General features: G+C 36.0%; 1 protein-coding gene across 4 annotated transcripts in view; it reads left to right on the top strand.

Annotated features, from left to right (window-relative positions):
- LOC117323125 (reticulon-1-A-like) overlaps nt 1-14,780 on the top strand; it is a 28,245-nt gene extending 13,465 nt beyond the window's left edge. For all 4 annotated transcript variants that reach the window (XM_033878154.1, XM_033878152.1, XM_033878155.1 and 1 more), the window contains 6 exons: nt 2,694-2,901; nt 4,292-4,430; nt 5,512-5,581; nt 6,666-6,712; nt 8,312-8,369; nt 10,899-14,780. In XM_033878154.1, coding sequence (XP_033734045.1) covers nt 2,694-2,901; nt 4,292-4,430; nt 5,512-5,581; nt 6,666-6,712; nt 8,312-8,369; nt 10,899-10,924 — 548 coding nt within the window. In that variant the 3' untranslated portion in view covers nt 10,925-14,780. The remainder of the gene's footprint in view (nt 1-2,693; nt 2,902-4,291; nt 4,431-5,511; nt 5,582-6,665; nt 6,713-8,311; nt 8,370-10,898) is intronic.
- The last annotated feature ends 579 nt before the right edge of the window (nt 14,781-15,359 follow it).

Here is a 15,359-nt window from a genome sequence, read left to right as displayed (position 1 = left end):
TACCAAGTACTGTGGTGGGAGATGTACAGCAGCTCAGCTCAAGGGTAATTACCCTGATGTCTGTCCTGATACGCCTAACCAACATGGTACACATATAACTTGACAAGACACTTCACATATTTTTCTGTAACATATTAAGTTTTAACACCTTTGAATAGCGCCCATATTGGTCCAAGGTCAATGACACAGATACAGTCAATATACCTATACAGTTATCACTAGTGCTGTCACAGCTGCATGCAGAGCCAATCAGTCCATCATTTTGGATACTTTTGAGGATAAATTCTGTGTTAAATCAATGGGGTTGAAGGCAATTGCATTATATCATCCCTGCAAATCAAACACAATAACTTCAAAGATTATTTTAAAATATTTGTTATTGAATGCTATAGATGGATTGTCAGCATACACTGAACATTTCGCTTAAGAATGCTATCGAAAAAATAAACAGTATTGATCATGTTATTGTTAGCTTGATTATACAAAGTATTGCAAGTTTTTTTTTACTGTTATTTATAAATGTAAGCTGGCAATACTGTAGACATGTGCAGCTCCACTGTAATTAATAAATTGAAGTCAAATTGCTTCTATACAATAAACCAGTCCTGTACTGTAATTGATGCATCCAAAATGACAAGAAACTGACAATACTTGGCCAAGGTTTGTCTGTGTTTATTGGTATTTCCAGTCTGAGATTCCTATTGTAATCTTTACTATGGCTGGCAGGTTGTGTGAGGTTAGTCAGCATGATGCTATTTATATAACAACTATAGTGGATCAATAGTCTCTGCATCTTAATGATCTGGTCATGTTATCATAATTATAGCTCTATACTGTGTTATGTTTGTATAACTATGTTACCAAAATTATCTATACTCCTTATAGCTATGAACACTCTATGTACCTGTCTACCTGTACTCCCTTCATGTATATCCATCTAATAAAATGTTACCTGTACTCCCTAGAGCTATACATACCTGTCTACTACAGTGTTACCTGTCTACTACAGTGTTACCTGTACTCCCTACAGCTACCTGTCTACTACAGTGTTACCTGTCTACTACAGTGTTACCTGTACTCCCTATACATACCTGTCTACTACAGTGTTACCTGTACTCCCTACACCTACCTGTCTACTACAGTGTTACCTGTACTCCCTACACATACCTGTCTACTACAGTGTTACCTGTACTCCCTACACATACCTGTCTACTACAGTGTTACCTGTACTCCCTACACATACCTGTCTACTACAGTGTTACCTGTACTCCCTACACGTACCTGTCTACTACAGTGTTACCTGTTTACATACCTGTATGTTAAAACAATTACTAGATGTACCTGCACTTTATGTATTATTTATCTGTCTATATCATGTTAAGCTTTTGATTTGTATATTTTTTCTGCTAATGTATAAATAATATTCTTACTACAACTTGGCTGACTATGCCTGGCCATATGTTGGGGGTGGGGTTCGGATGTTGTACTATCCTGAAGGTACTACATTATTGATGGATCTTTCTGTGTTTTTTTTTTCTTTTTTTTCCCAGCTATCAATTGAAATGTTCCAGCTTCAAATATAGATACCAAGTGTGAGTCATAAGTAAACTGTTGTGTTGAAAAATTCTTCCAAACAGCCATTCATACCGTCAGATGTTTTAGTAGAGCGAGATATTGATCGACATATATAGGGGAGCCAGCAGCAGCAGCCTTGCTATATAGGAACAAAATTACAAATGTGCAATGATTACTCTGTCAAGGTTTTAATGCACGATACACAAATTAAAACATGGTTTCCTTTAGGTGATGAAATGTTGATGACGAAATGATATGATAATCCTTTAATTTGAGATTAGTATGTTAATGAAGATCGTCACGAGTTCTCATCACACAGTGCCTTGTGTTCTGATGTGACTCATGTCGAACCATGGCGACTTGGTATTATGGGATGTGGATCAGGCTAATGTGATTCATTGTTTCAATTACAAACACAGAATTGATGCTGTATACATAATGGTTATTAGTAATTCCAGAGAAATATTTTGATAAAGGGTTGGTGATGTGGAATAATTACCAACCCTGTAGTAACTGGTTTGCCTGATCAGTTACACTGGCTATCAGTCTCCAGGGAGTATAAGTATGTTTTCCTTGTCTTTCATCATTTCCTTATGTTGTGATACCTGTATTTGGACAAGCAGGGAAGCCCATAAAAATAAGAATATACTCGTATCAGAAACTGAAAGCCAATCGGTCTACTTGCCACAAAGCTTGATTAATTTTAAAATGGTGAAGTTTTAGGTGAAGTATTGAAAACAGGAAATAATTCTAGAGGTTATATAAAGTCTTACTAAGTAAATACAGGGTTTTCCAGGATCATATCGGCTTAACTTTTGAATGAAATCCTAGACTTTCCCTTCTGTTCATGTGCATGTGTAATCACTTTAACTTATCTACACAGGTGATATAAACCTCAGGAATCCAACTACCGACAGTGATTTCTCTGTACTTGGACTAAACAATCTGTATACTATTCTTGAAATGTTAATTTCATTTAATTTAATTTCAGTTGATATTGTCATAATGTCCAACTTGATTTAACAATTTTAGTCAAATACAAATTAACACAAACATTTGAAATAGTTGAAATAATCTTAAATATGCATATTAATTTGTTCCCATGTGTCGTTTTCCAGTGTTGAACCTTGTGTACTGGCGTGATGTGAAGACGACGGGGGTAGTGTTTGGCTCCATGATGTTCATCCTTCTGTCGCTGTCCTGTTTCTCAGTATTGAGCGTTCTCGCCTATCTATCTCTGGCTGTTATCACCGTCACGCTCAGCTTCCGTATCTACAAGAATGTCCTCCAGGCTGTCCAGAAATCTGGAGACCCACACCCATTCAGGTAAATCTTGACTTGTGTAGACAGTCTAGAATCAGGAGAGACAATTCCTTCAGCTAAGAATTATTTCACCTATTATATTGAGTGATTATCATATAATTATAAGCAGTCAAGAGATATGGAGACTCGCGCCCATTCAGGCCAGAATAATTTCATGATCATCTCCCTTCATGAAGGCATTCAAAATTACAGAAATATGGAGAGCCACACCCATTTATATAAAACCTTTGTTGGTTGCTTGGTTGGTTAGTTGCTGGCATAACACTCCTTTCACCCCAATAGAGGCTTGTTCTCAGGTGACGCTAGGGGGTGGGGGGGGGGGGGGGGGGAGTATTAGATATCACCACTGGCCTGAATCCCCCTGGCAGACATGTCCTATCCATCTGGCACGTCCACAGAGCTTGACAGTCCCCCTGTGATGGACATGTGAGTGGCAGGGTTCTATTCAATTCCATTGTTGAACACTAGTACTACTCCCCTGATGTAAACATACAGGAGTAGATGGGAGAACTCCGAGACAACTCATAGACAAGGAAAACACTATGTGGAGGTCATTAGAAATTTGGGATGTTTAGAATGGTTGTAGCAGAAACAATAAATAATGATGATTAAGATAATTTACCCTAATGCCATCTACCAGTATGGGTGCCTTTAGAGTCGGGTCCAGATATAATAATCGTAAGGCTTTTCAAGTCCCAGCAGCAAGGCACTGTTTACTGATAAGTGGCCAAACCCTTTGAGTCTAGCTAATTATTGACCGACCAGTGGTCAATGATAAGATTAGAATGCTTATAATGTGGAATCTTACATTTTTTTGAGGGCCAGATGGCCTTCATCCACTCCAGTATTTCTCTTAACAAATAACCTTTATGAATAGGTCAAGGGTCAATATTATGCCAATGGGCATCATTTTACCACATTCAGGGTCACAGGGGTAAAAAAAATATGCTTACACTTATCAATAGCCTATATTAAACAGGGCTCAAAGGAATTGGGTTCACCAACGTTGAAATCTGGAGTTATTTCTAAATAACAAAAGAAGTTTTATGGTACCCAGTATTAAATAATATCCTTTAGGCTGTTGAACCTCCAGTTAGAGTGAATGACCTTCACACAATAACAAGGTGAAAAGTGTCAAATTAACTGTAGAGGACTTAATATAACTATCACGTCAAATGTGTTACAGGTCTTGATACTTTGTCAGTAGCATTTTTACTTCAGAAATCACAAGCTATGAATTATTTTGAAAATGAGGAGAAAAGACTTCAGTGATGAATTGCTATCAACTTTGTAAAGTGTACCTCTAGTGAGCAATTCGGGCCCTTTGAACCATTTGTTCCATACAGGCAATATAATAATTTCGGGGCATTGGTTTTACACTGACATGTTACAGAGTCTACCTGGACATGGACATTGACGTGCCCGAGGATAAGGCCCAGATGGCTCTCAAAAACATCACACGGCACGTGAACAACACTTCTCGGGAGCTGCGCCGTCTCTTCCTTATTGAGGACTTAGTCGATTCTCTCAAGGTAAATGCTTCTAGTCGATTCTCTCAAGGTAAATGCTTCTAGTCGATTCTCTCAAGGTAAATGCTTCTAGTCGATTCTCTCAAGGTAAATGCTTCTAGTCGATTCTCTCGAGGTAAATTCTTCTAGTCAATTCTCTCGAGGTAAATGCTTCTAGTCGATTCTCTCAAGGTAAATGCTTCTAGTCGATTCTCTCGAGGTAAATGCTTCTAGTCGATTCTCTCAAGGTAAATGCTTCTAGTCGATTCTCTCAAGGTAACTTCTTCTAGTCAATTCTCTCGAGGTAAATGCTTCTAGTCGATTTTCTCGAGGTAAATGCTTCTAGTCGATTCTCTCGAGGTAAATGCTTCTAGTCGATTCTCTCGAGGTAAATGCTTCTAGTCGATTCTCTCAAGGTAAATGCTTCTAGTCGATTCTCTCGAGGGAAATGCTTCTGATCTGATGTAAGAGGCCCGATATATTAGAAACACATTTAAATCTTATATATATCTGTAAAACAAGGGTACATTTTAATTATACCACAATTACTTAAAAAGATGATGACAGCTTAATATTTAACTTCACAAAGATATATAGGTTTTGTTACAGTATTTTAGCAAAATCTTTCTGGAATTACCTTATTTATGTATTGTCTGAATATGAATTTTGTAATAGGCAAAGTTAGGTTATACAGACAAATATGCCTGCCTGCTCATACATCCACAAGTATAACTTTAAGACCGTTGAGAATTTGTCAACATGTTAAATACACAAGCTTAAGGCCAAATTCTCAGTTAATCAAAGGCTATGTACATGTATAATTAGGTAGGATTGCATCAGGAACGTTTTAGTATCTCTTGTTTTTTCTTTTCTTTTTACAATGAGGCAAAGACGTTTCACTAGAAAGTATATACTGTATAACATAAAGTGTTTGTTGTGTATAAACTTGTTGTTTTCGTGGTTGCTACGGAAACATGAATATGAAATTATTACACTGTTACATGGACTAACCTCAAAATAATTTTAAAAGCTTCAAACCACGGAAGACCATACCATGTTATACAGTATTGTTCTGGTCTTGTATAACCCATGTTCTCCTTTTTAGTTTGGCCTGTTGCTGTGGGTGCTCACCTACATCGGAGCCTGGTTCAACGGAATGACACTGATCATCCTTGGTAATTATCATTTAATGAAATTAAAACTTTGACAAAAGATTTTATTTGGCATGAAAAAAGTGTGCAAAATAAAGAACAGAAATAAAAGTAACAATTATTACAAATATTTTGTATTTGTCGTAATGTAAATCATTGAAAAATCATTTGATAAAATCAAAATGTGAATGTTGATGTTTTTGTAAGTGATGTTGACAATAACAAATTAAATTGTTTTCCAAAATTACATTTCAAATTAACGTTTGAAAAATTGCACTCTGTATTTTGTTTAAAATGGCATTGATAACAAGACTGTACATGTATATAAGATCAAGTTAATCAACTTATTTGTAACTAAAATAGAAAAATGTTTGATACAGTAGCTTCTCATTTGAAATGATATTGTTAATGTTACACATTTCCTAATGACTTTATATGATGATTGAGATCTGTACAGTATAATGTGTTATATACAGGATAAGGTGTTATATACAGAATGATGTATTGATCTCCACTATTTATATAATGATCGAGATCTGTACAGGATAATGTGTTATATACAGGATAAGGTGTTATATACAGAATAATGTGTTATATACAGGATAAGGTGTTATATACAGGATAAGGTGTTATATACAGGATAAGGTGTTATATACAGAATGATGTATTGATCTCCACTATTTATATAATGATCGAGATCTGTACAGGATAATGTGTTATATACAGGATAATGTGTTATATACAGGATAAGGTGTTATATACAGGATAATGTGTTATATACAGGATAAGGTGTTATATACAGAATGATGTATTGATCTCCACTATTTATATAATGATCGAGATCTGTACAGGATAATGTGTTATATACAGGATAATGTGTTATATACAGGATAAGGTGTTATATACAGGATAATGTATTGATCTCCACTATTTATTTAATGATCGAGATCTGTACAGGATAATGTGTTATATACAGGATAAGGTGTTATATACAGAATAATGTGTTATATACAGGATAAGGTGTTATATACAGGATAAGGTGTTATATACAGGATAAGGTGTTATATACAGAATGATGTATTGATCTCCACTATTTATTCCTTTACAGCTGTTGTGTCTGTGTTTACACTTCCGAAATTTTATGAGACTTACAAGGTGAGTGTGATTTATAAAACCATTACATTTTATATCTGTGTACCATCTTTATTGGTTTATTCTCTCAATCCTTGCTATGTTTCTCTTATAAAACCATTTTTATGCTCACACTCGTATACCCTGTTATGGCAGGGATCAATCTAGGGTTTAGGGGAATATACCCTTTTCTGTATTCAGGGGAAAATAGCTGGGGTTCCAATGCAAGGGGCCACAGACTGAAAATGATTTTAAGCATTCCAAGACTATTTAGATTGGCTCTACTGACAGCTTTCAAGCGTGTGAGATTCTTTTTAAAAAACAGAAAATAAACACAGTAAATATTTCTTCCAGGGGGTTTACTTGTTTCACTGGGACACTATTGCATATATGTCTACATATTCTGTATCCATATTAAAGATCAAGCCTAGCTTCTCTCTTTCTTATTTTTGAATATGTCCACCATTTTTTCCAAATCATATTTGGAAAATTCCTCTTTTTTTCCCTCGGAACATATCCTCATCAGTGCATCAAGTGACCCTGACCAAGACAATTCCTTCGTTTGAAAGTCCACTGCCAGCCTGGTTGTCATTTGTGTCCGTCCTTGGTTTCTTGCTGAACAAATCTTTTAGTTTCTTTGTTCCCAATGCATCCCTTTTGGAAAGCTTTTTCACGTAGAATCGGTCTTTGTGAGACATAATTGTAAACGTAAACAGTGTTAAGAATTGTTATCATGCCACCGGAAGCATGTGTAGTCGATTACTAGTCTCGTTCAATGCAACCAGACGCTTGCTGATAGTACACGGAAAATGTGACGTGTCAAGCGCCTGATTGAACGAGACAAGAACAAGATTTAATATTCGCCTCGATAATTATTTCTTGCAAAACAAAACAAAACGATCGCGGAGAAAACATCAAAAAGTAATCTATTATGAAGTAGGGGAAATTGTATGAGAAAACAGTATTTTCCAGGTAGAAATAGGGGAAATATCTAAGTTCCAAGGGGAATATTCTGCAGAAGGGGAATTTTATCACCGAGGGGAAACTACCGAATACCGGTAGTAAAACGGCCCTAGATTGATCCCTGTATGGTGCCAAATTTTTTAAAGATGAAATCTTCTGAATGTATTGATACGATTAGTCGGACATCGTGAATTAAGATTTATACCGCCATCGCGATATGTGTACATACCGGTATAACATTATACACTACAGTGTATGTGTAGTTAGTTATAAGTTTTGTCCAGCCATTAACAACTTGTCTTGACTCCTAGATGGATCAGAAATTATTTTTGATACAGGGCCTAGTTTTTGTAAACTCATCAGAAAAAAGGTTAAATCACTGTTGCTTCTTCTTGACAATGGTACAAAGATTTAAATTTTTGTGATGGCATTATTGAAAAAGTTTTCAGTATTTCTTTTTTTGTTGAAGTCAAATCTTAATCAGTATTAGAAAAGGAAAAAAAACCTCCCCCAGAAATGTGATTTCAAGGTATGAATGCTAGTAGTATTAGAACAGATTTTCGTCATGAACATAATATTGCCACTTCTTGAAAAGGTGTGATTAATAGTAAAATCCATTATTTCCCAGAAATATGATGTGTGATTTATCTTCTCCCACAGGTTCAGATTGATAACTACTTCAATATGGTCTGCTGTCAAGTGGATGGAGTCATGAACAGTAAGTATGACTATGTCTGTATGGAACAGTAAGTACGACTGTGTTGTCTGTATGGAACAGTAAGTACGACTGTGTTGTCTGTATGGAACAGTAAGTACGACTGTGTTGTCTGTATGGAACAGTAAGTACGACTGTGTTGTCTGTATGGAACAGTAAGTACGACTGTGTTGTCTGTATGGAACAGTAAGTACGACTGTGTTGTCTGTATGGAACAGTAAGTACGACTGTGTTGTCTGTATGGAACAGTAAGTACGACTGTGTTGTCTGTATGGAACAGTAAGTACGACTGTGTTGTCTGTATGGAACAGTAAGTACGACTGTGTTGTCTGTATGGAACAGTAAGTACGACTGTGTTGTCTGTATGGAACAGTAAGTACGACTGTGTTGTCTGTATGGAACAGTAAGTACAGTCGTGTGTCTGTATGGAACAGTAAGTACGACTGTGTTGTCTGTATGGAACAGTAAGTACGACTGTGTTGTCTGTATGGAACAGTAAGTACGACTGTGTTGTCTGTATGGAACAGTAAGTACGACTGTGTTGTCTGTATGGAACAGTAAGTACGACTGTGTTGTCTGTATGGAACAGTAAGTACGACTGTGTTGTCTGTATGGAACAGTAAGTACGACTGTGTTGTCTGTATGGAACAGTAAGTACGACTGTGTTGTCTGTATGGAACAGTAAGTACGACTGTGTTGTCTGTATGGAACAGTAAGTACGACTGTTGTCTGTATGGAACAGTAAGTACGACTGTGTTGTCTGTATGGAACAGTAAGTACGACTGTGTTGTCTGTATGGAACAGTAAGTACGACTGTGTTGTCTGTATGGAACAGTAAGTACGACTGTGTTGTCTGTATGGAACAGTAAGTACGACTGTGTTGTCTGTATGGAACAGTAAGTACGACTGTGTTGTCTGTATGGAACAGTAAGTACGACTGTGTTGTCTGTATGGAACGGTAATTACGACTGTGTTGTCAGTATGGAACGGTAAGTACGACTGTGTTGTCTGTATGGAACAGTAAGTACGACTGTGTTGTCTGTATGGACAGTAAGTACGACTGTGTTGTCTGTATGGAACAGTAAGTACGACTGTGTTGTCTGTATGGAACAGTAAGTACGACTGTGTTGTCTGTATGGAACAGTAAGTACGACTGTGTTGTCTGTATGGAACAGTAAGTACGACTGTGTTGTCTGTATGGAACAGTAAGTACGACTGTGTTGTCCGTATGGAACAGTAAGTACGACTGTGTTGTCCGTATGGAACAGTAAGTACGACTGTGTTGTCCGTATGGAACAGTAAGTACGACTGTGTTGTCTGTATGGAACAGTAAGTACGACTGTGTTGTCCGTATGGAACAGTAAGTACGACTGTGTTGTCCGTATGGAACAGTAAGTACGACTGTGTTGTCCGTATGGAACAGTAAGTACGACTGTGTTGTCCGTATGGAACAGTAAGTACGACCGTGTTGTCTGTATGGAACAGTAAGTACGACTGTGTTGTCTGTATGGAACAGTAAGCACGACTGTGTTGTCTGTATGGAACAGTAAGTACGCCTGTGGTGTCTGTATGGAACAGTAAGTACGACTGTGTTGTGTTGTCTGTATGGAACAGTAAGTACGACTGTGTTGTTGTCTGTATGGAACAGTAAGTACGACTGTGTTGTCTGTATGGAACAGTAAGTATGACTGTGTTGTCTGTATGGAACAGTAAGTACGACTGTGTTGTCTGTATGGAACAGTAAGTACGACTGTGTTGTCTGTATGGAACAGTAAGTACGACTGTGTTGTCTGTATGGAACAGTAAGTACGACTGTGTTGTCTGTATGGAACAGTAAGTACGACTGTGTTGTCTGTATGGAACAGTAAGTACGACTGTGTTGTCTGTATGGAACAGTAAGTACGACTGTGTTGTCTGTATGGAACAGTAAGTACGACTGTGTTGTCTGTATGGAACAGTAAGTACGACTGTGGTGTCTGTATGGAACAGTAAGTACGACCGTGTTGTCTGTATGGAACAGTAAGTACGACCGTGTTGTCTGTATGGAACAGTAAGTACGACTGTGTTGTCTGTATGGAACAGTAAGTACGACTGTGTTGTCTGTATGGAACAGTAAGTACGACTGTGTTGTCTGTATGGAACAGTAAGTACGACTGTGTTGTCTGTATGGAACAGTAAGTACGACTGTGTTGTCTGTATGGAACAGTAAGTACGACTGTGTTGTCTGTATGGAACAGTAAGTACGACTGTGTTGTCTGTATGGAACAGTAAGTACGACTGTGTTGTCTGTATGGAACAGTAAGTACGACTGTGGTGTCTGTATGGAACAGTAAGTACGACTGTGTTGTCTGTATGGAACAGTAAGTACATCTGTGTTGTCTGTATGGAACAATAAGTACGACTGTGTTGTCATAAGTAGAGATGTCAACACATTCAATTAACCAAGGTCTTGTTTTAGTTTGAATGAGTGAATTTGAAAATGAGATTGATTAGCATCGCAATGTTAACGAAGAATAATTGTATATTTTTCAGAGTGCAGACTAAAGTACCGTTCTTGAAGAAGAAAGAGAAAGCACAGTAGAAAGTACAGACCAACAGATGTTTTGGTTCCATATAAAAGATTTCCATAAATACAATATATTTCAAGACTGAGATTGTGTTGCACAAGGTCAATACAGCATATGTTATCCTGGGACAGATATATGTTACTGCCATGAGATAGCCATGACATGACACCAGCAGGAAGACGAAGCACATCTAGTGTGGAACATACTTATACTTAACCTTGCTTTTGTTGTAGACTTCATGTGAAACGTACTTAATGTAGGTAAAAAAGGTGCAGTATCTTTCAATAATATCCATCATGTTTAAGTGTCTGTAGAACAATTAAAGATACTGTCTAAAGAACAATAAACCAGTGCTATGGGGTTCACCTGTAGACTATTCCACATTATGTGTGTTTGTTCACTAGATACTCGTATGAGAGAACCTGGTGTTGACTACGAGGTACAGGGTTGATATTGTGGTCTGCGAACACTTCACATTTTGTACTTTTGAGTGACGTTTCTAGGCCACCAAGAAAAAAATATGAGCCATGATGCTTGGTATGCACATTTGAAATGAAATAAGATGCTTCCTAGAGAAATTTAGAACACAAAACACTGTTCTTTAGAAAAATGAAAAAAAGAAGCAAAACAGTGAGGGAATTGAACCTTGGATGTACAAAGTATTTCGTAAATAATTTCCTTACTGGTAAGAGTGAAAGTGTTAATCAGAATTGTGGTCTTTCCCCCCATCTTTTTCCTCTTTAATTTGCATTTGAAAATCATCCTAAATGTGAGGAGATCCAGTATGTAAATATCCCCATCTCATCGGCATCGTTGGGTAACTTCATTGTCACGAGCTTATGTGAGTACTTGTTGGAGTTTTGTCTCGCAGCTGTCCAAACACGACATGCAAGTGTTTTGCGATGTTTTTGATCTCTAATGTACCCAAACTAAACATCATTGTGTAAGGGCTGTCTCTAGACGATGTTGTTTTGGGTATCTTGTGTGCTGGGCCAAATTTGTACCATATCTATTTATTGTAAACAAGATTTGTAATTGTCAGCTGTCGAATCATTTGATAATTTATATCCCAGACACTTTTTACAAACATTTTACATTAATTACAAGAATTTATTTAGAAACAGATGAAGATTTCAGAATTAATATATTTATTTCAAATGCATAAAAAAAAAGAATTATTTAGCCTAGCACTCTGTCACCAAAGGGAGATAATCCAGGGTGTCCTTGGTCACATGTTTTGAGAGATAATGTAATTTCAATATATGAACAGTTGAAAATGATTCTCCTGTCATTTCTAGCACCACCCAACTGAGTTAGTAACAAATCAGTTTTATGTTCCAACATCACATTAACTGTCCAAACTCGTATCCAAAGACACCTCAAGTAGTGTCCCAAAGGGACATAATCCAGTATTGTAAAACCTATGATTACACAGTACATTGTTTGGTATTATATCTTGTGTCCCTTAGTGTCGTTTTGTGTACTTGTCTGGCTGGTCATTACACAAACTTTTATATGTATATCTATTATGAGAAATTCCATTGTGTACAAATTAAGAATATTGTGTTCATAGTGACTAGTAATTATTTAACATCAATTATTATATGTTATTAGCTTAGTTATGAACCTTTTCTTTTGATAAAATCAACCAATTTATCTAGACCTGTTTGATGTTGGTACATTGGGCGAAGGTAGTCGTTAATGCTATCTCTCTCGTTTACCAAAAAAAAAATCATGTTTTCATACCCGTCAATTCACATGCATCCTGCATGACTGAATCAAACACTGAAATCATGTATCTTATTCTTAGATGTGTCCTGACAGGAAATTTGAATCTCGCATAGATATTACTCTAACAGCATGTTTAATAAAAAAAAAACTTTAATTTCCAACAACTTTAAGCATGTATTGTACACTGGGTCCAGGGTACTTGGGAGCCTTTTGGTTTGATGTCTTGTCCATCAACAAGTCTGTTTCCTTCTTCTGCTATTTCTTGTATTAATCCTACTACTGAAAGTCTGATCAGATATCAATGAGATTTCATCTGAAACTTAAGTTTAGCCAAGATATTTCGTCTCGTAATAAGTGAAAGCAGTTTAGTTTTGTTTCAGATAACAAAATAAACTGATGAGCAATGCAGGCCCTATTGGCCTTTTGCTGAATGTCATTTTTGTCTGATAGCAAAGAATTCTTATATTAGTTATGTGAGATATGCAGTTTGATGTGCTCAAAAAGAAAACATTGTAATATTCACGAGGTCTGGATACTTCTAGAATTATTTTTGTAGTTTAAAGTTTCTTACTAGGAGCTGATTTGAAATTTTTAAAAATCAGTCGACTTGAAAATCTATTTTGATTCAACTTGTATGATCTTTCAATACTGGAATAGAAGCGATCAGTGGTAAGGCTTTGACCAATAGCAGTATTGTTGTTTTCAGAATGATCATCTATTTAATATGTTTTTGCCATTTAATAAGGCCATGAGACTCATTTGAGTGTGAAGGCCCCTTTGGGCCTCTTGTTTTGTTTGTATTTATTTTGTTTGTTTTGAAATCTGACCATGAAAACTAAGGAGGAAACTCCAATATGTGGTTAATTGTATTTTTCTCTTTGTCTACATATAAATGTTTGCTGTAGTGCGTACTGTAGGTATTTTGTATGTACAATTTTATTGTCAAGATATTGCAGTATTGTATTAATAAGTATACAAACTATTTATCACATAATATATTTGAATATCTCTTATTTGAATTTTTAGCTCACCTGGCTCAAAGAGCCATTTGAGTTAATGCTCTGGTGCATCATCAAGACTTTATATCATTAATTCTATTATGGTCATGGGATGAATTCAAAATTTAAAAACGACCTCTGTTCTCCGATTGGCTGGGAATTTTTTCTAATGAATTTTAATTCCACAATGAAGAAATGATGACCTGGAAGAAATCTGAAATGGCCAACACAATCTGTGACTTATATCTTTTTATTCAGATAAAGACAGGTGACCAATTCTGGCATTTGTGGACCTCTTTAATCACGTAAAATTTAATACAATGTGCTAAAAATTAATAAAAAAAATACCTCTTTTTTTTTTTAAGAAAAGAATTTTTACACAAGTGGCCTTTTTGTAGGATATTTGTTAACTGTTTTGTCTGAACATTAGAAAAAAACTGATTTCTTTCCACTTCAATTGAAATGTTTGAAAGAAATTAGTAAAAGGTAGGAAAACTGGAGATAGATGAAGAGTTTGTAGTTTGCTGTCATACAATAACTTATTTAATATACACAAGCTGTATATTTGGGACATATTTTATCAGGTATTCTAGTATACAACCACATTTAGAAATCCTCGAAAGAATTCAGAAGTTATTCGGAATATGTTCTCCATTGCACATACTTAAACAAATTCATAAGATTTAGAAAAACCATTACTGTTGTACATCACACTGAAGAAAAATTATTAAAGCATTTTGGTAGCTTCAAGGGATAATTTAAGAATTTTGCCGACGTAGGTATTTTGATAATGGAACAAAAAAACCTGATATGGCTGGTTATATTCCAAGTGCACTGAGTGTGTCCAACTTTATTTTCCTATTACTGGTTTAGTGTGTCGCACATATTTGACCAGAAGTGTGCCGTTTGCTACCATTTCTATGTGTTGCTTCTATTGGCTAGTATTACCCAATCGTATGATGTTACCTAATTCTGTACTCTAGTGTTTATGCAATATTGTGATACTTTGTTAACTCCTGTAATGCCGAGCTTACCACTGTAAGCTTAAATTTGTACAAGATAATTATAGCTTGTGACTGGAGTCAATACAGTTCATCTTTAATTAAAAGTGAATGTTATATTAAGTGTTTTGTCTTCTATCATAGGCCTACGGCAGAGTGCTACTGTGTTTATTTAATCATTAAGGCAGAAAAACCTTTGTGAATTTAAATTTTATCCATAGAAAACATTACAGAATTTATGGCAATTAAGTTCCTTTCTTATTCTTTTCCCCATGAATTCAATTTTTTTTTTTTTTTATTGTTAATTTTAAGTTGAGAACATTGGTGAATTAAGGGCATTGATTTGCTAGATAATGCAAATATTGGTTCAACATCATTTTATGCAGTTAAAATTTCGTGAGTTATTTCTTGATCACCAGAACTTTTTATGGGTATACATGACCATACCACTGTCTTTCCAAAAACTACCCAACAATACTAGGAAGAAAAGTGGGCAGTACAATCGAGGTTAGGGAATTTCTGCACATGCTGGGAACTTGGATCTGGAATGTAATGAGATCCTGACTATTAAGCCATGGATGCTTTTGCTGGGCATAAAAAAAACAACGCAATCATGCTACCATGTGAAGTTGAGAATTTGCTCCTGGTGACTTTGTCTACTATATTTTCTAAGGAAAATCAACACTGAATATGTTT

The sequence above is a fragment of the Pecten maximus genome, chromosome 3 (assembly GCF_902652985.1).
Source record: "Pecten maximus chromosome 3, xPecMax1.1, whole genome shotgun sequence".
Taxonomy (NCBI): Eukaryota; Metazoa; Mollusca; class Bivalvia; order Pectinida; family Pectinidae; genus Pecten; species Pecten maximus.
Note: the sequence above shows the minus strand (reverse complement) of the source record. Positions and strands in the feature narration are given on the sequence as shown.